The sequence below is a fragment of the Numenius arquata genome, chromosome 1, assembly GCF_964106895.1.
Source record: "Numenius arquata chromosome 1, bNumArq3.hap1.1, whole genome shotgun sequence".
In the NCBI taxonomy this organism is placed as follows: domain Eukaryota; kingdom Metazoa; phylum Chordata; class Aves; order Charadriiformes; family Scolopacidae; genus Numenius; species Numenius arquata.
Genome location: NC_133576.1, coordinates 35,099,756 through 35,123,020, shown reverse-complemented (window position 1 = coordinate 35,123,020; position 23,265 = coordinate 35,099,756). Strand labels below are relative to the sequence as shown.

The 23,265-nt window shown below is 34.6% G+C and overlaps 1 protein-coding gene across 1 annotated transcript in view; it reads right to left on the bottom strand.

The window, feature by feature from the left end:
• The window catches only part of NCAM2 (neural cell adhesion molecule 2), a 145,918-nt gene that overhangs the window by 45,610 nt on the left and 77,043 nt on the right, over positions 1 to 23,265 (bottom strand). Inside the window, exon 12 of the mRNA XM_074167448.1 lies at positions 2,448 to 2,567. Within this exon, the coding sequence (XP_074023549.1) occupies positions 2,448 to 2,567 (120 nt within the window). The remainder of the gene's footprint in view (positions 1 to 2,447; positions 2,568 to 23,265) is intronic.

Here is a 23,265-nt window from a genome sequence, read left to right as displayed (position 1 = left end):
TGACTTTCGACACTTTAAAATGTAATTTACTTCAGAATTATTTAGCCATCAGTTCAGCAAGACTGGTGAACTGCTTGTCGCACTGGTGTTTAAGAGTAACCTTAACATTAAGCATGAGCTTTAGTCCCCTGTGTGAGATCTAAATTGTAATACAGATATTAGGTAAATTAACTCCTCAATAAATGGGCTAAGGCAAAATTAGATACTTCTAGAGAAGTCTATATTAATAATAAATATGAAGAATAAGATTTCCAAAAGCAAAACCAATTTTCTCTGTAATGAAAGGATAAAAATAATCTTAAATGTACAATTCAAGGGTTAATAAACAGCTTAAGCCACTTTGCTAATGGAAATTCACAGAATAATTATAATTTTTTTAAGTCAGATCCTAAATGAACATGTGTTGTCATACTGAAGTGTCTTATCTTCAAAATATCTGTAAATTTGCGTTCACTCAGAGAGATCCAGTTCCTTTAGAAATATTTTTATGTTTATCCCTTATCATGGTAAAGATAAATTGACTTGCATCTCAACATAGAATTTGCATAGCTTTCTATCAGATAAAAAATATATATATTTTCTATCAGTTTCTATCACTTTTTATGAGCTATGATGTTTCATATGAATAATAACACATTATTTTATTTGTCCTTCAATATATTTAGAATATGCATATACTTTAATAAAAAGGAATTTGAAAGCTGCCAAATTACTGGTTTTGGACAGAAGAAATATATCAATAAAAACATTATATAATAACATGGAAATATTTTGTGTTCTTTGTAGTTGCGTGACTTTTATGGTTCATTCTATTAGGGCCAATAATCTTAACTATACTGAGTAACGCCCTAGTGCTAAGGCCAAGTGCTGGGTCCTGCATTTCAGTCACAACAACCCCAAGCAACGCTACAGGCTTGGGGAAGAGTGGCTGGAAAGCTGCCCAGCAGAAAAGGACCTGGGGGTGTTGGTGGACAGCCGGCTTAACATGAGCCAGCAGTTTGCCCAGGTGGCCAAGAAGGCCAACGGCATCCTGGCCTGTATCAGGAATAGCGTGGCCAGCAGGAGTAGGGAAGTGATGGTGCCTCTGTACTCGGCACTGGTGAGGCCTCACCTCGAGTACTGTGTTCAGTTCTGGGCCCCTCACTACAGGAAGGACATTGAGCTGCTGGAGCATGTCCAGAGGAGAGCCACCAAGCTGGTGAGGGGTCTAGAGAACAAGTCATATGAGGAGAGGCTGAGGGAACTGGGCATGTTCAGTTTGGAGAAGAGGACCTCATTGCCCTCTACAACTACCTGAAAGGAGGTTGTAGAGAGGTGGGTGTTGGCCTCTTCTCCCAAGTGAATAATGACAGGACCAGAGGAAATGGTCTGAAGTTGGGGCAGGGGAGGTTTAGATTAGATATTCGGAAGAATTACTTTACTGAGAGAGTGGTCAGGCACTGGAACAGCCTGCCCAGGGCGGTGGTGTCGTCGCCATCCCTGAAGGTATTTAAGAAATGTGTAGACATGGTACTTCAGGGCATGCTCTAGTGCCCGAGATTGTTGGTTTGTGTTGGGGGTGGGGTGTGGTTGTGGGCGTTTGTTTTGGTTTGGTTTTGGTGTTGGTGTTCTGGGATTTTTTGGGTGGGTTTTTCTGGTTTTTTTTTGGTTGGACTCGATGATCTCAAAGGTCCCATCCAACCAAAAATATCTGTGATTCTGTGATACTGAAAAAACAGTTCAGCTGCAACAGATTTATGAGACACTAGTCTAGTAATACTTGCTGATATATTTTGGTACATATGTTTAAGTACTATACAGTGCCATCTGATAGTTCCTTTATTTTTCTTCTCTGTGTTTAATACACTTATTGTTTCTATTTAAAAGTAACTTGAGAAAAATATTTTTCATTAGCCCTTAATATTTAAATCTGAATTTCTTGTCTATAAAGGTTATTACAAATATAGAACAGCTTCGTAGCATTTATCATTTGCATGTACTCATAGTTAAAACACTTTATTCTCATAATTTTTCCATAGTTTAAGATTTCTGTTTGAGGCTTGATAATTGCAAAATTTGTGGCAGCATAGTTTGCTGAAGAAATGTCTCCCAAAAGGGCCAATTCATTTCTCATAGATACCTATAATACCCTAAGTGTAAATGACAAAATGTCCTTAATCTAATACCTTTCATGGATTGTGCTCTTGAATATAAAACAAAAGTTTGTCTAAGTCTCAGAAATATAGGTAATGGGATACATTCTCCAAATGAAGCTCATTCATGCTACTTGGTAGAAGGGAAACAAGGAACAAAACATGACTTCTGAGAAACAATGCAAAGACTGATGTTATACACTGGGAAGTAGTGTATAAATATAAAACATATTATTGAAATTATTAGCTGATCTGCAGATAAAAATACTCTAATAAGCATTTATATTTTCATTTAATAGCACAAGTATTACTCACGGACAGGTAAAGTCTGAAAAATCTCGATTTTGCTATACTCTCCTTGGCCTTTTCCATTTACAGCAGCTACTTTGATTTCATAGGTTGTATTTGGTTCCAAATTGCTGAGAACAACCATTGCTAAAAGAAAGGAAAGAAAAAATATAGGAACAAAATTTGATGATGCAATAAATTTTAAAAAAGAAGTCAGGCAATTTCATAATTTGTTTGCTTCACTTGCAACTTAGAGTCCCATTTTCTAATAGTCTAATGGCTCCAAACTTTGGTTTCTTCTTGAGTGCTAGTAGTCCCTTTTTTTTCATCTGCCTAAAAACGTTGTGACTGAGCAAGTTATGCTTATGAAGGAATTTAATGTCAGTGTAACAGAAGCCATAGGCGATAATTAAGGGCTTTGATGGCAACTGATATTTCATGTTCAGAATGTGAGCACAGGAAACAAGAATCTGGCAAAAAATTATGGAAGTTTCCTTTCTCCTAGCTGGCAATGGGCATCTGATGCATGTTTAAGCGACCTTCATACAGTTCATAACTTGCCATTTTTCCCTTATGAAGAGGGGTATCAATCTGGGTGCAGCTAGTGGTGAATTACTGGTGCTATGGTCTGCCAGTTCAACAATGTATTCAAGACCTAAAATGACAGGTAGTTATGATGATCAAAGGAAGAGTCCTACTAAGGACCTGAAATTGATTTAGGCATGTTTGTACATATTTAAGAAGAGGTATATGGAAATGCATATTAAACTATAACCAAAAAAGTGATTTGGGAAGCAAACGAGTTTGAACTTAGAACATGCTTTCAGAAATCAAGACTGAATCCCTGGCAGCAATATTTCACACAGCTTGAATCTATCTCTGTGATTCTACCTGGAGACGCCATCAGAAGCAGAAAACAGGGGGAAAATCTTGCCAAAAAGAAGATTGTACAGCACTAAGAATATTGTTGGTGTTATATACAGAAGCAAATCTAGAGACAAAATCCAAGAAAAGGATGTTGGATTCCAGGATCCTTTATGGGAATGCAGTATTATATATTAGCATAGTTCTGTGTATTAATAATACTAATATTGAATATGCACTTGGAAACGTCAATCCACATGGAATTCTTGGATCGTTACCCTGCCTTTACAAGAAAGCATCCTTGCTGTCTCTACAGCAATTGCCTTTTGCTGTTTGCTAGCTCTGTGATGAGCTCTGCAGATGTCAGATTCATACTGGGGAATGGACATTAATTGGATGGACTTTACTTGAAGCACAACAGTATTTGTCTTGCCCAGAAAAGCAGGGCCTGTATTATCTTACAAAAGGATACAGAATTGTAGTGTCTTGAGAAAGAGCCAGTAGTCTCTTTCTCAGTCTCCAGAGTTCTTAGCTTTTTTCATTATGGAGGAGTATTTTAATAGTTCCTTTAGGCTTGCTTCTCAAGTTGTATATTTAATGAAAGTATAATTATTTCTGTCAGTACTCTTTGTTATTCTTTTGAGTCCAGATTTATTAGAATTTCTATTTCTTTAGTTTCTGCAGCAGACAGATAGAGGTCCCATTACACGTGGAGCTAAAGTGATTTAACGAAATTTGGAAAAACAGTAACTTTTACATTTCACACACTATTATAAGCACTTTGCATAAATTTGCCATTGAAACATGATAACTGCTTTCTTGTAAACAAACAGTAGAACTGTGTGTCTTCCAGCACATTTTAGCTTTATCATTTTCATGAGATTTAAAAATATAGAACTATAAAATATAACCATGTCATGAAAAAATAAAGTACCATGATGAGAATAAGAATAGAATTTGGAGAAGAGAAGGATTATGATATATAACATTCCGTTATGGTAAGATGAAATTTAAAGCCTAAACCAAGCAGTAGCAGTATTTGAGTTGCTTTTCAGCCATGATTACTTTCCAAGGCTGAATAATTTCACTGAAAATAAACCTTAGGGTATACTAAAAATTAGTGTTACTGTAAATGTTTTTAAAATTTAAACAACATAAAGGCATCATTATGAGTATACACTTAATAAAACACAAATGTGTTAACTATGTAAACCTAAGGATCTGATTCTATAAGCACTTGAGTGACTCCTGGGGCCTATCTAAATGAATAAAATTACTTATATATGCAGTATTTAAAGAATCAGTGTCTACTTTAGAATACCCTGCACAGCACTATATGTCTAGATAAAATGACTCTTACAAATACATTTATGGAATTAACCCAAGTAAATCTGATACCATAATAAGTCCTCAAAAACTGAAACCAGCTGGTATCAGTGATGACATGATGTGGGTATGTTTTACACATAGGAAAGAAATTATGGGAAACGAAGAAAAGAAACATTTTTTATCAGAATACTTTAAATACTCCAGTTGTAAAAGAATATTTAGAATAATTAAGATTAAGAAACTGTTCCACAGTATGTATCAAAAATGCAAGGCTTAAAAGTAATCTAAGACTAGTGAAAAGTTTCCCTGCTTGCTAAGTGTTGTACATTTTTGAAATAAGTTGAGAATGGAAGAAAATACTTAATAAACTAGGCCTGGGTTTTTGTTTGTTTGTATTTAAGGTACATATCTGTCATTTAACTATAAAATCAGCTTATTTATCTTTCCATATACGAATGAAACTCTTACAGGAGTCCATAGCTCACAGCCCTGGCCACAACAGATATTTTGATTACAATTTTCAGTGATCACTGAAGAAATTAGCTGTACAATTTCAAATAATATTCTGATAGAAATATAGGACTTTCAGTATATGGATGTGAAAAAATCAGTCCACTGCATAGTGTATGTCTGAATTACACCATTAACATATTCATTTGCATATATCAAGTCCCAAATATAATGAAAGTGAAATTCCTTTATTTCTTTCAGAATATGATTTGAAATTTTTCAGTCTTTTTCTACCTGTCCTATCTATCTGCTTCTGGTTTTATGTTTTCTTCCTAATCACAGTACCTGCATGCTTTATCTGAAGAACCCAATTCTGCAGATTGATTTTGCTGGCATTATTCACATAGTGATTGTTTACATTGAGGAGCAGACTTTGAAGAACTACTCCAAAGAGGAAGAAACAGAAGATTCTCTTGTGAACTTTGCAGGTGTTGCTGGGCTCAGTCAACATGGTGCACAACAGCTCAGACCTTAGTGTTTTCCACTTATAAGAAGATAGACAGGGAGGATGCAAATCACATGGAACCGTTAAAGGAGATCATGACGTAAGAGACTACTGGTTATTTTGGTTTAGGTTTAGTATACTGTATAGAGAGTTAAAAAAAAAAAAACAAACCAAAACCAAAACTTTTTGCCAGGGTATGCAAGAAACACTTTTTTTTAAACTTTGTAGACCAGAATTTTAAAAGAAACAGAACAACCAGGAAGAATTAAGCCTTACCAAATAGCAAAATTCAGGTTAACCTATTCTGTGGCAAGATAAATAAATAAAATAAAGTCCTTATTTTTCATTATACAGAAAGATTATCTATCTATCTATCTATCCATCCATTCATCCATCCATCCATATTAGATTCTTCTAATTTGCAAGCAAATCCAAAACATTAAAGGACAAACACAGTGCAGAAAAAAAAGCCACAAAAAAATTATAGATAGATAGACAACAATGCAGAATTCCATACTATTTAAAATACGGAGTGTAAGCATTTCAGCTAGAAAAGTTTAATTTATCATTGCAGAATTTTAACTGCTTTTAAGATGAAACACAGTAAAACAACATCTGACACAAGATTTGCTGTGAAATAAATTATACCATAAATCTGAGTCAGTAAAAACAAACCAAAAATCCCCAGCTGATTTTCTGGTCCAGGGGCAGGTTGTTTATATTACCTTATTACAGTAGAATAAGAGGGGAAATGTCTGGCATATTAAATTGTCTTTTCACCAAAGGATATCTGCCTCAGAAATTTCTAAGGACTGTGATATATTACATACACCATCACCAAAGCAAGGAAGGTTAGGGGAATTAATAGTACAGTTACACCACATTAGTCCCAAAGTAAAACTTATGTGAGGTTAATTTAGAGAAATATTATATCTATACATTGTTCTTATTGGAGAGCTACCTGTTGTGTAGAGCAAGTTCTTAGAGTTCCAAATTTAATCCCTTGAGGATGTCAGATCTAACTACAGTAAGATATAAATTTATTTTGAAACAAAGTAGCTGAGATGTAATTGCTGAAATATCATATTCACTCCTATATATTTCAGATAGTGGTAGCACTGTGAAACTTCTGTCAAAGAAGTATTACAAATTTTAGGATGGGCTTTTATTTCTTTCCCTCTAGTCTGAATCTCTACTATTTTGCAGACTGAATGCAGATCGAATACAGTGCAGGTTAATAAGTGGAGTGTTTTGATTTACTAGAACTTTGCTGCACCTCTAACTCATTTTTTTACTGCCCTCAAAGAAAAACTGAGTCCCCAGGAAATACTTGAATCACAGAGGAAAAAATTAACAGAATTTTTATGAAGCTTAAACAGGTTTCTCTTTATGATGATGACTCATGTTCTTTTAAGTACAGAAGAAGACACAGCAAGAGAGCAGTGAGGAACCTATATGGCAGTAGGACATGCAAGGAGAGTGGTGAGGAACCTATGGTAGTATAGCATTAAGTTCTTGTATGAATGTCTCAGACTTTTGTAGATGCTACACAATCTGAGGAACTTCTCCCCACCTCTGTCTGCCTGGGAGGAGCAACGCAGTTTTGTCCACGACAGGAGGAAGACTATAAAAACTCTTTCTCTAGCTGAGCTCACAGAAGGGTTGACAAAATGAAGTTAGAAATTGCCACAGGGGAGAAATAGAGGAAAAAAAAAAAAAAAAACAAAAAAGGAAAAATAATTTTGCTACACAATATGCAAAATGTTTATTCATATGCAAAACCAGTCACATTGTCTCAGTTCCATCTGTCTGCCTTGTCCAAGTAACAATGAATTTCATAAATACTCATTCCAGCATCTGGCTATAATGTCAGAATTCAACTAACACAAATAAATGAACTTAATCATGAAAATATTTCAAGTTGCACATTATATGAAAAAAAATAACGGTAGCAAATCCTACTGCCAGTGAAATCATAAGCATGACTTCCGTTAATATATACAGAGACAGGATAAAGCCTTAAGTCATTCCCAAAAATATACACTCAGAAACAAATGTAACCATTTTTAAAAACAAGAGAGAAAGGCTCTGTCAGGAATTTCCATAATTCTTTGCATTATAATGTATAATTATTGCATTATTTTGGAATAAAAGTTGTAGCGACAATTAACTGTGAATATAAACAATTAGCTGTGAATACAGATATATAGTGTGGTAAATCAGGTATAATTAAGACAATACAGTGTTCACTAACTTCCTTATAAAATACTTTTCAGTAGCTCATATAAAAAAATGCACTTGTCAAAAATGATGTAATATTTTGTGTACAGCCCCCAAAACACAATTACCCTGTTAAGTTCCTTTTCTCCATATATTTGAATTTTATTTTTATTGGGCAGGATTGTGAGATGTCAGGTGTACAAATTAAACCAGAATTAACATCAGTACCCTACAGTCATTCAGAGGATTATCTTTGATACCTATTTTTGTTGAAATAAAACTAATAAAAAAAGATTAAGTAATCTATGGGGCAATTATAGTTATAAAATATGTAGTGCTATAAATTAATGAAAATCAATCAAGCAAGTGTGTAACCCAAAGCCCCTAGAAAAGAGCAAATTTATGGACTGATAACATAGTTTACAAGATATTGAATCAGCATGAATCCAGAAGATCGGTTTTGCAATTTAACATACTTTGGATGTAACAACGAGTAGGTTTTTTTTTAGAAGTTCATATTCTAGTTTATTTATTTAAAAATCAACCTTCATTCAACCTGTATTTATTCTAAACCACAGCATAGCACACTGTTTAGAAAAAGAAAAAAATCCTATGTGAAACATTCCTGGAGCACAAGCAATTTACTGAGATAGTTCATTGGATCAGTAAACTGCCTCCACAACCTTATTCAGAACAGAAACATACTTGCAAGAACTGCAAACCAAATAATTTATCTACACAAACTAGTGTTAAGAAAAATGAAAAAATATTAATTGTATGTAGTATTTTTAGGCTATAAGCTTAGAAAATATATTTATACCCCCACTGATAAAAGAGCCCATATTATCATGATATCTTCTTTAATTTTTTGTGCTATACCTAATTGGCAATTATATAGAATATTTTATGAACTGCCACGTGTACTGATTAGTCTCTTACCCTATCAACAACTGTGTGCAACTAGGATCTAGCTTTAGATGATTTTAGTTCTTACCATCAATAAAATGGAATTTATTTTTCAAACACACAATCTTACTTAAAATGAAACAAAACCATGCTCATTTTACTGTTATCCTATATCCTGTCACTGTCTAAACCGCTTTTTACTTCTCCATTGCTTTCAGTGAATGGTAAAATCTTTTCTGATAACTAACAGAACATTTCTTGCAAATTTGAAGCAGTTCCTTCAAGTATTTGTAGTTAAGTTGTTTGTTAACTAAAGTTTGCTTAGCTGCTGTTTTCTCTAGTTCACTGAAGACTCAGATGACTTCATTAATACTGTGTCATACACTAACCCAAAGGACAGGAAGGTATACAGCCAATTCACCGGGCCTACAGTACTCCAGTACAGTTTTCCTCTTGCTATATATCCCTTGCATTTTCAGCTTCCTTTATAGTAAAGCTGCTTCTGTTATTTAGTTATTTAGTTAAATCTGACTACCGTAATCAAGTCCTATTCTTCTTATATCTGGCCGTTTTTCCCTTGGGAGAGGTTTGAAGATATTTCCACATCCTTAGTCTGATGTGTGTGCAAGGTGGGACAGATCAAGAGAAGAGATTCTTATTAAAAATTGTATTTTTTTTTATGCTAATGCTTTTAGTGCACTCTAGCAAAAGAAAAAACTCCATAATTATAAACTGCCAAAATTTCTAGAACACCTGAGCTATCACTATTAATTCCAACTTGCTCTTCTTGTTCTCCGTACAGAAACCTTCTAAAAAATAAAATGACAATATATTAATACATAATGAGAATATATAAGATCATGTAATGGATATACTGACTACTCATAAAATCATATTTTTTTTTGTTCTAACTCTCCTGATTAAAACTCATATAGGTACTTTTCCTTCCTCTTTAATTCCTTTAATTTTGTTATATTCATATATATATAACCCAGCACTTTGGTTCACCACTGCTTCCCTTTCTTATTGTTTGACAAAGCACTGCGTGTATTCAATTGCTTCTGTAATGTTCTTTTATAACCTACTTTGCTATTTTGATTACGTTCTATTTCTGTAAACAAATACATTCGATTTTAGTTTAGTTTTCAGTAAGAAGTATGTTACTTACAAAATTATATTTATTGTAGGAAAGAACAAAGCCAACATATGTTTTTTATCATGCTAACAAGATTTCCTTCTATTCCTCAACTGTAACAACAAACATTAAAATATACAGATACTCAAAGCTTTATTGAGTATTGAGATGATATCTATTTTGGAAAGAAACCCTCCCTTTCTTATATCTTTCTCTGAATTTTTAGTTTTAAAATTGTCTATACTACTTTTATGATAACCAAAACCCATCGCTTAATACCAAATCTTTAAAAATGGAGTTAACTTCCATAAATGGTACTTAAAGGGAAGGGAAATGGAGGGAAAGCAATAACAAAGGGAAGAGAGAGAAGAGAAGGGAAGGGGAAAAGAAGAGGAGAAAGAAAGAATGAACAATTAAAAACTTACTAGGTATCACTACATTTAAAGTTTGGGAGAGAGAGCGCTTGAAACGGTTGCTATTCCCTGTAATAAGATCTTGTTAAGCAAAACAAATGCATATTTAATAAACCATTTCTTTACACAATTCAATAGGTTAAAATGGAAAAACATATTGAGTTTTAAAACTAAACAATTCAAATGTATTTCAAAAACAAATGCTCTTTGAATAACGTAACCTTTTAAATGTCAGGTCTCCAAGTCCTCATTAGCCCTTTATTCTATCATTAAATATATAATTTTTTTAGAAACAGCTTCTAAAGATACCTTTTCCAATTTTTTTTTTTTTTTTTTTTGTGTGTGTGTATAGTATTGCGGGTGTTCTGAAGTGTTGAAATTTATTTGATGATAAATTAAAGAACTTTCATTGATGGCTAACCTTTTGTTATCTTAAAATTTAGAAGCATTAACTCAAGTCAATCAAAATTATGGAAATTAATCTCCTGGAGACTGATGAAATTTGGCTTGGTCCTTAGAAGAACTGATGACACTCTTGTAGTTCAAAATACACAAGCTGAAATCCCAGTTCTCTAATTCAACCGAAGGGAAAATAGTTCCAGAAGCAGAGACTTCGGAGTTCCATCTGGTTAATCCTACTCATTGATGTTCACCCATGCAGGCTTCAAGAAGATGCAAAATAGAAACCTTGCCTAGTTCAAAGATAACTGTACACCTTTGGGGAAAGGCTGAAAGGGTCCTTCACGTCAGGCTGAAAGGCTCATGAAGGAGCAGATGCATGCAGCAGGCCAACACATCCAAACCAAGCTGCATAACTTATTCTCACCAGCGTGGCAGACTGCTTGCTTGGGCTACATTTGGAGCTGGCAGATTGAGGGAAGTTTATTGTACCCCTCTAGTTAGTGCTTGTAGGGCCAAACCTGGGATTGTGTGTCCAGAAACACAAACAGACCAGATAGGGTCCAGCAGAGAGCTACCAAGAGAAGCCTAGGGCACATGAACAATAAGTAGATGCTGAGGCTTAGTCTGATGAAGAGGATGCCAAGGGGTGATTGAACAGACACCTACCATCCCTTTGTAGGGGAAATAGAAACAATGGTGTGAGGCTTCTCAACAGGGACAAACAGAATAACAAGGGCAACAGTAACAAGCTGCAACTAGGCATGTTCAAACCATATATTACAAAAACTTATTCACTGGGAGTTAAATGAAGCACTGAAACAGGTTACACAAAAATAAGAGGCTGAGGAATCTCCTTTCTTAGGGGTTGAGACTGAGTTAGGCAAAGCCACTCCTGACCTGGTATAGGACTGGCACGTCCTGCTTCAAGCAGGAGGCTGAATGAGATAAACTCCAGATGTTCCTTCCAACCAATCTTTCTATGATTCTATAAATTAAAGGGGAATATTACCTTCGTTCTTGGAATGCATTTTCTGCCCTGCTGTAAAACAACTGTACATTTCTTAATGCAAGAATTTTAAAGTCTACTGCTTGAAGAAACAGCCAGCCACTTGAAAAGGGCTACACTTAAAACTTTTTATGAAACAATAAAACAATACATTAAAATCAATGGGGATTTGGATTGCTACCAGATACTCCCCTAATCACGGAAAAAGAAGGTATTGTTCAAAATGCTAACATATACTAATGTTCTTAGCATAGCAGCATGAGGGTTCATTGTTAAATATTTATGTGACTATAATTGTTGCGATTTTAATGGTACAAATCACACCACTAAATATAAAATCTCATGAAGTTAAACCTTTCCTAAATCAAATTTAGATTAGTAGACCTGAATTTTAAAATTCTCCTATAACAAAAATTTCTAGGCTACTGAATACACCTGAACTTCCCTTGGCAATATGAACACATAAAGAAAATAGAATTAAATCTTCTAAGTACATAATACTTTATTGAGTGAATATACAATACTACAGTATGTAGTAAAGGAATAACTGTGTTAAGCTCATTGCAGAAGGGCAATTAAGGCCCTTATTTATGCTGTTTCACTTATCCCTTTTTTTTTTTTTTTTTTTTTTGATCACCCATCAATGCAAAAAAGAAAGGCTACTGGGAGATGACCCAGACACTAGAACAGGTCTTCTAAGGGTAGCAGCGATTCCATTTATTAGGAGACTACAAAGAACATGCTGGTTGTTACATTTTAGCTAATGCCACTATGTATTCCCTGTCCTATATCAAGGTCTGGAACCCACCCTGGAATATTGAAGGAGGGAGTGTATTTTGAGAGGGGAGGCTGGAGGTTAGCTACAAGTGCACGCCTTCCTTTCTTCTATGCCTGCTACAGTTACATCACTTCCTCTCATTCTTCAGTTGTATAAATCAAACTGTATCCTATTCCAGTCTATCTCATATATGCCAGAATCTAGAATCTCTTACACTCCCTTGAAGGGCAGAAAGAATTACATTTATTTCGGTTTTTCCTGTCCATTTTTCTGCTCTTCCTATAATAGAGATCCTGATGTGAGCTACTATCCTATTTGAAATTTGTAACACAAAGCTGGGGTTGAAAAGGGTCTCCCACATGGAAAACTCCATCTGTGAGTTCTTCATTACTGAGAGATCTTTAGAAAAAAATGTGAGCTAGTCCTCACAAGTTCATAGCAGACAAACCTGGTACCTTCCAAGCATGAAATCCACAGTAGTTTCCATGGTGCACCTGGAATATGCTAGGTTGAATGTGTATATTCTGGCTAATGGTGTAGCAAGTCACATAGTTTTGGGGACCATATTACTGTTTGAGGAAGGCAGGTATGGGAGACTGTGGTATACATTCTTGCAAATACATTGACATTTGTTGGGTCTGTGAACCATCGCATTTGAGTCAAGGCTGACTCCACACTTCTGCGTCACCATAGTCACTGGCAGATGAGGCATGCCAATCTGAGGGCAGAACTCTGCCCAGGTGCACAGTAATAGTAATTAGCAGAACAGCGTATATAAAATCTACACATCTTTTTTCAGTTTTACCTACGTGCAGAGAACATTATAACAATATAATAATAATAATATAATATTATTAATTATAATCATAATTATGAATATTATAAAATAATGATAAAATAATTATCAATTATCAATAACAATATTCTAACATACCACTGAATTCACGATTAGAAATTGAATGCATTATTTCTCTTTTTTAAGCTAGTTATTTTAATTGTTCAATTTTATATTCCAAACAAGTCACTTAGTCTGCCAACAAAAGTGGTACCCTATGTGCTTCTCTTGAATGCTGTATTAATTATCACTGACCAGATTTTTTAAACTGGAAGCTCTCATTAATACTAATTGTGCCATGACCAAGGTATGTTGCTGTAGTTTTAGGAGCTACCTAGTAAGCAGGTCTGCCTTTCATTCCTTTAAACCATGCAATTTTCAACTCTGGAGCATGCAAAGTACGAGAAAAAGAGACTACTTACTCTATTATCAAATGCAGAAGTTGGTAAAAACCACCATTTAAGGTAAGAATAAACCAGCTCCTGGTGACTGCTATCATCAGAGGCCATCCTCACAGTGACAAGCAAAGGGACTAAAACGTGATCTCAAATGTGTGTTTTATGACATTCACTACTGTGAAAAAGTAAAGACCTCAATGCTGACATGAATGATGATTTCAACAATGGTTCTTTTGCTTCTTAAATGCAAAGATAATTTTCATTCATAACTTTTTCTTCCTCATCCCCATTTTACTCCTGCATACTATACTTTATTTCTTGCCAATGGAGAAAGGAGACTTGAGAGAAAAAAAAGTGATAAAAAGAAGGTGCATTTAATGATACCATGAAATGTAATACAGATAGGGCAATGCTAGCTCTCTGTTGCTTATTGTTCTATGTGGCAGAAGGAAAACTCCATTCATAACTACTCTGTTGTTCAATGACCTTGAAAATACTTAAAGAACACTCTATCTTTCAGGAACACTTTTCTGTTTTGTATTAGGAAATGCCACAGAATTTTATATATGCATAAATATTCCATAAGTGTACTTTACATCTTTGTAAAGCAGATTGACAATGTAAAATAAATACAGATGAATACAACACAGATTTGAAAGGCAAAATCTGTAGCTGCACCATGAATCTCATTTATCACTTATTCATATCCAATATTGCATTGCATCACTCTACTTAAGGAGATTTACACTTAAGAGCCAGATCAGAAAGACCTTTACGTCAGATCAGCATGCTCGCTGCAAATTTACTTGACAGTGTGCCATCATAAAAAGCCTGAAAATGTCTAAATAGGAAGTAGCCAAGAGTTATCACAACAGAAGAACACCATGTGAAATATATTTGGAATCATTGATTCTCCATTTAACTGCTTATTAAAATATATGCTACATACTACTTGCAATCAAAGTAGCTTGCATTTGTTTTTAAAGATTTTCAGGTCTGTGTCTTTAAAAAAAAATCCAAAACAACACAGAAACATAAATTGCATTTTGCAATGAGCTTTGACTGTTTGACTAAATGCAATTGCAAACAGAATTACAAGCTACTGAAGAGAAGAGTAACCTCAGATATTGGCAGTGGTTGTATCTGCATAACACTCAGTTGCTTTTAGTTATGAACTCATGCTGTGAAGTAAATTGTTTTTTTTTTCACTTATCATGACATTTTATTCACCTTTGAATGTGAAAAGTTCATTTCATTCTCCTGATAATTCCGGTCTGTATAAAAACCTGAAATATTTAAACCTAGCTTTCCCTTTACACGTCTCCTCACTTTCCAGTCTCTCTAATCCATCCATGTAATTTAGTTTAAGACATTTATTTACAATCCATCCTTTCCATTCACATGAGACGTTTACAGCAAAGATTAAGCTGGATGGAGGCCAAGAATAGTAGAGAGACAGAATGAGAGGGCTGAATAACTTACATGCAGGTACACACACAAAATAATTTGGATAAGAAGTGGTCTTTTTCCTACCATTTAACAGTAATCTGTATTGGTTTTAAATTGCATCCATTCTTTCATTACTTTTTTTTTAATTGTATGACATGTTCCAAATTGTGTCATGCCAATTTATCCCAAGAATTTAATTTATTAAAATTAAGGACTTTTTCTTAGTTTTATTGGTATTGTTACATCTAACATCATTACAGCTTAATAACATATATATGTGCAACTCCTGCATTCTTATGATTTCAAAGATGGTTTCAGTTGAGAAAACAATTTTTGAATCCAGCTAAATACCCAGTTTCATTTGAAAAAGAAATCCCATGAGTTTAGGCTTAGCAATAGTATCATAAATATACTAACTGATATCAGGAATGACCTATGCAGGTTTTTAAACAATATTACCAATTATTGCCCACAGACAACAGACAATCATTGACAACAGACAATTTCTTAAATTAAACCATTAATTTAAGTCAATTTGACAATGTGACAATCAATGTGACATTTTAAGATTCTTTATATTGTGCATCGTCTACCACATGTTACCATAAAGTAACAACAAATTTTGGGTGAGGTTTTTTTTTTTTTTTCATCTATGTTTTCACTGGTCTTAAACTGCCCACCTAACAGTCTGCTAAATGGAGAACCAGATTCTAAAGCTGAATTCACAACCCAGAAATGTTTTACAAATTATTTATGGCATCATTTAACATATACAGAAATCTTCTGGGACTCACTGGGACTTCAGGTACTTCTAAATTCAAGAAGTACATACATGATATTCCATATATGCAGAAACACTCCTCAGAAATAGCAAGTGTCATTTTAGAACTGAATGTGATCACAACTCATGTCATAGGGAGCCAAATCCGACAGATATGCCAACAAATTCAATGTCTCAAATACTTACTAAAAATGTATTTTCCCACTGGAACAGGCTAATGAACATGTTTTTCTTTCTGTTTTAGCAGTTTGCACCAGGCATTAATGAATTCTGTCTAGAAGATTTTCAACTATTAAAATAAATTTGAATGCTGACTTAGCCTACCAAAATATTTGCAATTTATTTCTGTTTGATCTACAAATAATAAAGATACACTCTACTTAATCATTAAACTCATTAAATAAATTATTGAATTATATGGAGCTCATATCTCTCCAGAATCCAACATCTTCCCAGTTCAATGGTGAAGTATGGTTACACTGGGAAAGTGTTTTAGTAATCAATGGGGTGCATACTTTCATGCTTCAGTACAAAAGAAGCAGGAAGTACAAAACTGACAACCTAAGATGTAGTACATGAGAATTCTAACTGATCTATCTATTAGATTTCCTCCCCATGACAATAACAAGATACAGTAATTGCTACATTTTAGCATAAGAAAGAATACCTTTTTGCATAATGGTGTTTCTGAAATCTCAGTGGAAAACCATGCACTATAAACTTCTAAAGTCTTCTGAAAGAATATCTGTTCACGTAATGTCTATCAAAAAGTCTTGTTTTAAGACAGAAAATGGAGTTCAGTAGTTTTACGCAAAAACCTGAACTGCACAGACCCAAAAAATCACCATTTCATTGCTTGGAATATAATCTATATTATAAAAAGTAAAGGAGAAAATGGAATGACCTTATTTTAAAGGCACCAAATACTTTTTTTACTAGAAGGATTATAATAAGATTTGCCTGCATGCTATCTCACTGGTATACCCAATTCAAAAGTAAAAAGCGTAACACAGAGATATAACACTTCAAGTTTTAATTACCCCGTCAACACTGGCATGTATGTAAGTTCCTCTAACGTTAAGGACACATGCAGTAAAATGGCCATACGTGCCAGGCATATCACACAGCACAGCAGTTTAAAGACATATCTTGGGTAACAGAAAATCCTTTCTCTACTATAATGTGCCTAAAAAAAAGAAGTTAAATGCACGTGTAAAAATAGTACAGACAGGACCTTGTTTAAAAACCTCCTAATTTCACAAACAAAGCACTAAATAGGGAATTTCCATTGACAGTGAGATGCAAAACTCAGGACAAAGCCCTGGGTACCCTAACAAAACTTTGAAGCTGTCCCTGCTGCAACCTGGGGAGTTTGGAGCTAACGATCCCAAGGTCCCTACCTTTCTAAATTATTGTATGATTTCATGAAGTACATGAAATGTAATGAACTTAGGTGAAAAAAAAATGAACTGAACCTGCTGAGATTTGAATGTGAAATTACAAAGAATTACTTCTTTCAGATTTGATCTCCAATTTGTCAAGAACCAGACAGAAAACAATTTTGTTGAGAGCAAATAGTAGCAGTAGTGCTTGAAGTTCGAGTTCTTCAATCACTAAACCAAAAATATTAAATTAACTGAAATCTTCGATTTATTGTATAAGATTAAGACACTGTACAAATTTTCTTAGTATTTTTTTCAAAAAATGCCTTTGACTCAGATTTCTATAAGCTATGCTTATTTTGTAGATATGTAACGTAATAGCACATGTAGTCCACCTGTCAACAGATTTCCTTCTCTCGTACAAAGAATAAAGATTTCAGCATTTCTTACGTTGTAATATTTTTCATCCTTTCATTTTGCATTATAATTGAAAGTTGTAAAAACACATTTAATATTTAACTGCTTTTTGTACATAGCTTAATTATGCTACCACAAGATTTTGAAAATTATTGTCTCCTTCAATAAAATATTCAATAAAAAAGTAAAACAATAGGTTAGTAAAGCATCTCTGGTGTGTTTTGACATTACTGCAGCATGACATAGAGTTACAACCAATTCATTCATTATTGAATCATATTATATTTGGTGCATTATTTTATAAAGCTTCTGATTTCTGTCATCTAAAGAAGAATCTCAAATGTCAAAAGACAAAACATCCTTGATCACTAAAATTCAAAACACATAAATAGATTCAAAAAAGCAATATTTTTTTCTTCTACCCCACATTTTTGGAAATGTATATATATAACTTTAGCTTAAATAATTTGTAGAAAGCCATTGTAGAAAATATTTTATGTTAATATCTCACAAAAGCTGAATTGTAAGTCCAGGCATAATTTGGTTAAAAGACTTGAAACTCAATAGAATATCTACTGAAAAAAACATGACTTAGAGACAACAGTAAAGCCCAGATGTTTTGTTTTCTTGTTTTCCTTTTTTTTTTTTCAGAAAAAATATACAACACAAGACACTGTTTTTGAAGATCCAAAGTTAAGAAGAATGCAGGGGTTTCATGTTGAGTTGCTTCTCTGCATTACTGACACGGTCATAAATATCTGGGCCCTGAGGGCACTCTTAGCCCTAACTGTCCCTCCCCACCCACCTGTGCCAGGCTTCCAGCCCACAGAGAGCCCCTGCCCATCCCATGACTCTAAAGTGAATCAATACAGAAGTTTGCAGCTAACTTGTAACAAAACAGTTTTCATACTCACAAGAGCATCTAACAAGTGCAGAAAAATCTGGCTGCCGTTTGCTCACTGATCTCTTGGTGAACTACGGTAGTGTTGATTATGACTTTTAAATCCCTAAATAGCCTGAAGTTGGTGTACCAGAATGATTGCTTCGCTTTCCCCGCTCTTTCAATAGCTGCAATCAGGACAGGCTTTCAAATGAAATCTTCTTCATTATAAAAGACAAAGGAGAGGGAATAGAGAAACAGATATTCTTGACTCCAGCTCCAAGACTCTTGAATTTTCTCCTTAATTTGATCTGAAAACAGCTCAAACTAGTACAGTTTGAGACAAAAGCCACCTTCTGAGGGAGTCTTTGAAGAAACTGGCAATGTTCTTCCTAGATGAAGAGAATTGCAGGCTGTTTGAACAGATTTGCATAGAATCCACTCCACACTGCTTAATTTTTCTGACTAAACTGATTTGTATTTTCTGGATGATTGACTACATAAGAATGCCTGACAACTTTGGCAAGCATCTATTGTATTTTTCATATAAATAGAAACAGAATTATATTCCTACTTCTAGGTTTTATACATAGTTATTGGGTCATAATTATAAGAAAATTAATTACTTGCTAGTGTTAGCAGCAATTCTTTCAACAACTTTTGGAACACCTATTAATCATTTATTAATAGATGTTCCACACTTTATTTATAAACTAAGTTCTGTGGCACATTTCCATGATGTTTGTTTCATTTAAAGATACAGTTTTCATTCATTTTATGACTTTATGGCTATTCTTTGTAACTGGATGAAGGCAACCACGCTATTCCTTCTGGTCATAGTAGAGAGGGACCAGAAGATCCGGTTTAGCATTGACAGTCTCTGTATTGGAAGGCTACCAGTCTTCCAGGCGCAACTATTTCCTTCGTGTAGGTTTTTCTGCCTCTTTCCTTGTAAAGATAGTCTTGGAATTTACACATTACCTACACTGCAGCACAAAAGGTCTGCAGTACTGTTTTATCACTCCTGAGCTAAATCAGTCTGATAAAAAAAACATCCTGTAAAATTTCAGCATAGTTTATCACTGGCTGCTGGGAAAAAATCATGACTCATGCATTATGTATGCATCATTACTTGAGATGTGCAAGCAGTTAACTGTTCCTGTGTAAAAAGCATTTATATCTGAGCCTTAGTCATAAACCTGTCCCCAAAATGGGAAGAGATAAAAAAAGTGATTTTGTTTCCATTAAAGAATATTGACCAAGTTTGGAAATTGTGATGACCCGACTATAAATCCTAATACAGAATACTGACTGCATGCAGTCTAAATATTGTCTTTAGTCAGCTGAGAAGATGTTGAGGCATGGTAGGAAAGTGGTCCTTAGTTACTTCAGTAAAATGAGAAACTGTCTCAAAAACATGCAGTATTTTTAATCACTCAAAAAGACTTAAAATTAAACTAAAAGTCTCAAAATGTATTAAAAAAAAAAAAAAAAAAGAAAAGCCTTCACACTAAGAAAAGCTTCTATAAAATTTATTTCAGGAAGTGTGTCCCGGTTTGAAGTAAAACAGAACCAATTTTCTGTTCTGTAACTTTACATCCTAGCTAGGCCTCCTCTAACTCTCTGAAATTAACGGCATATTGTGGAGAAGACTGCTCGTTCTCAGAATGATAAGACCAATGTTTGTGCTCCATGCCAAGGAATGATATGCAGAGAGGCCCTTGCTTATACTTATTGCTATAACAACCAAGGTCAGCCCATTTCGTTATTTGCCCCCTTAGAGGGTCGGAAACGGAAAAAACGTAGAGGGGTCACATCAGTGGGGAGGAGTGGACAGGACAGGTGACCCAAACCTGACCAACTGGGGTATTCCATCCCATCTGCCCCATGCTCAGTATAAAGGCTGAGGGATCAAAGGGTCAGTCTCCTTCCTGCGATGGCCGACGTCCAGAGAGGACTCTGTCTGTCCATCTGCCTTTGATCCCGATCCGTGTGTTCCTGACTCCAGAGCTGGAATCCAGTTCCCATTCGTCACCGAGTCCAGTCTGGGACTTCCCCAGTGCCTGCCGGTGATGTGACTGTCATCCTGGGAGCTTGATACGGTTTTGTATATATTGTATCTATTTCATTATTTTCTTCTTTATTTTTATTTTAATATTAATTCTTCATTAAAGTAGTTTAGTTCATTCTAAACTTCTGAATCTCCTTATCTCTTTCTCCTCCTCTCTCCTCTTTTAGGGGGGGGAAGGGCCATCTGTCAGTCCGGTTTTGGTAAATTCAGCCGAAACCACGACAAAGTGAAAGAGAATGTCTCAATATTATCCTACTACAACACTGTAAGTAGTCTAAAACATAAATGGAGAGAGGTTTAAACAGATGTTTTAGAACACTTGCTGAAGCCCTCTGAATGCTCAAGACACAAGCAAAGGCTGAATTTTTCAAAAAGATTCCAGTTACATTTAGCAATATTTTCATTAAAAAAGGACACTAATATGTTTTTTTGACATCACCATGTGGGAAGACTTTTTCTTCTCTGGGCTGCCCAGCCTGTGTTTTGGTAACACATCTTATTTTTCTGGTTTGGGCCTACAGTACCACACAAAAAAGAAGTAGTTTTTAACTCATTAAAGAATATCTGCAAGAACTTACAATAAATGCAACCAGGTCCCTTTTCCCTCTCAAATTACATAGTGCAGCACCAACAAGATTTACAAAAACAAGATGCCTCCTTCTTAGTGAATATTTGAAATTCTGAAGTAGTTTTTGATTTCTAAAGTAGTTCAGAGAGAAATTCAGAGAAATATAGGACATACAGTCTCAATCTTTCTGTGCAGGGGTATACAAATACAGATTTCAGAAACCAGCATTAATTAATTATGGATCTAGAATTAATTTTTAATATTGTCCACTGTCCTCTCAGTAAAGTTTACCTTCCCAATGTTTATCTATTTACTAAGTATATCTATTTGTAGACCAAGATGACTTTTCAGGTTATTTTCATATTTACTAGTTTGCTGCCACTACTCGGAGTAGTCTCTGATAATACATGCTATTAAGAGGTACCTTTGTTTTTTCAACAAAACTTCTCAGTGTTACAGCTGGGGGACAATGAAATGAAGAGGAAAATACATGCTTGAAAGAAGGTAAATCCCCTGAAAACTTCCAAGTGAGAAAGGAGTATAAACTGAAAAAAGTTAAGGCAAATTGCACAACAGGAAGGCATGGGGAGACAACATGACAGCATGTAGGAACTAATAAGACCCCTTCCTCAAAGAAGCTGTAGATTCAATTTTAGTAGGGATGGCAGCAGAGATCCCAAATACTCATGACCTACTCCACAGCAGTATGGTCTCCATATGGACTGCAGGTATTTGTACCTGTCACTCTACTCTCTGTTTTTAGAATAAATTACCATTCAATTCAAACAGGTACTGGACTAAAATAATTCCAAGAAGACCAATTCAAGTTATCACCAAAATGAACTATATACAACAACTTAAAAACATGTAATACTGAAGAAAAGTTTCAAAATCAGTGTGAACTTTTGAAGAAGGCAACTCCAGTCAACTCTAATAACAAGAGTCTGTCAAGTTACACATCTTTCCTGATGTAATCAATGAATCTTTTCATAAACTTCACGTTAACAGAAATAATACGAAAAAAGGTTTTATGGAGACTAAGGCAAATAGGCTCTACTAAGGACATTTTCTTATTCTGGCATTACATTTCAATTAAGCATCTCTGTGACTGCACTCTATAGTCACTGGGTTTGTTCTCATTTGAGTACATTGCACCCTACTACACAGACTGGTCACCTCAGGTTTCAGTATTTGTTATACTGTCGTTCTCATCAGAGAAATTTATTGCCAATTCAGGGAAGAAAGTAGCTATGTGAAAAAAATTCTCAAAGTTGGTGTTAAACATAACATGAAAAGAAGGGAAGAGGTACACTAATGTCCATTAATGTGTATGTTCTACAACTAGAGGAAATACATTGTCTTCTTAAGATCTTGTACTGAAAGAAATACAAGCTATGCTGTGCCAAAATAAATACTACTATGACTTACAGTATTACATTTATACACACAGCTACTGTGTATGGTTAAGAAAAACAAAAGATAAAAAGTCATTATATGTTTCATTGAATATATGTTAATTATATGTTTGTTGTAAGTTTCTTTGAAATAATTCTGTAATTTGGAACCTACTCTGCTTAGTGCAGAATTTTTTTGTGTGTATTATGGGAGGTGAAAGAGATAGCACACATTAGATCATTTGCTACATTTTTTTTCTCCCATCACTGCAAAACAATTCAGCTCCCACTGTATAAATCAAAAGACTGGGCTGCTTTAACTTGCACTATGTTAAAAAATACCACGGGGTAAACATGGATGCAAGGGATTACTGATCTGTAACATATGATATTAATATTACTCTGTAGAAACAGCTCACCTCAGCATGTACTTAAAGACCTCCTGTCTGTCTTTGGAGGCTTACACTTTTTTTTTGCCTTTAGAGAAGTGCAAAGAAGGCACAGATCTGTCAAGGAACTAGCCCCATTTATAGCATCCTCATAATATAGTAGATAGATAATAGATATAATATCTAGCAAATGCATTTAAAGTTTGTTGAACAGTAATTTACAGATATGCTGTTAAAACAGACATCATGAATATTAACATAATGTAGAAAGTT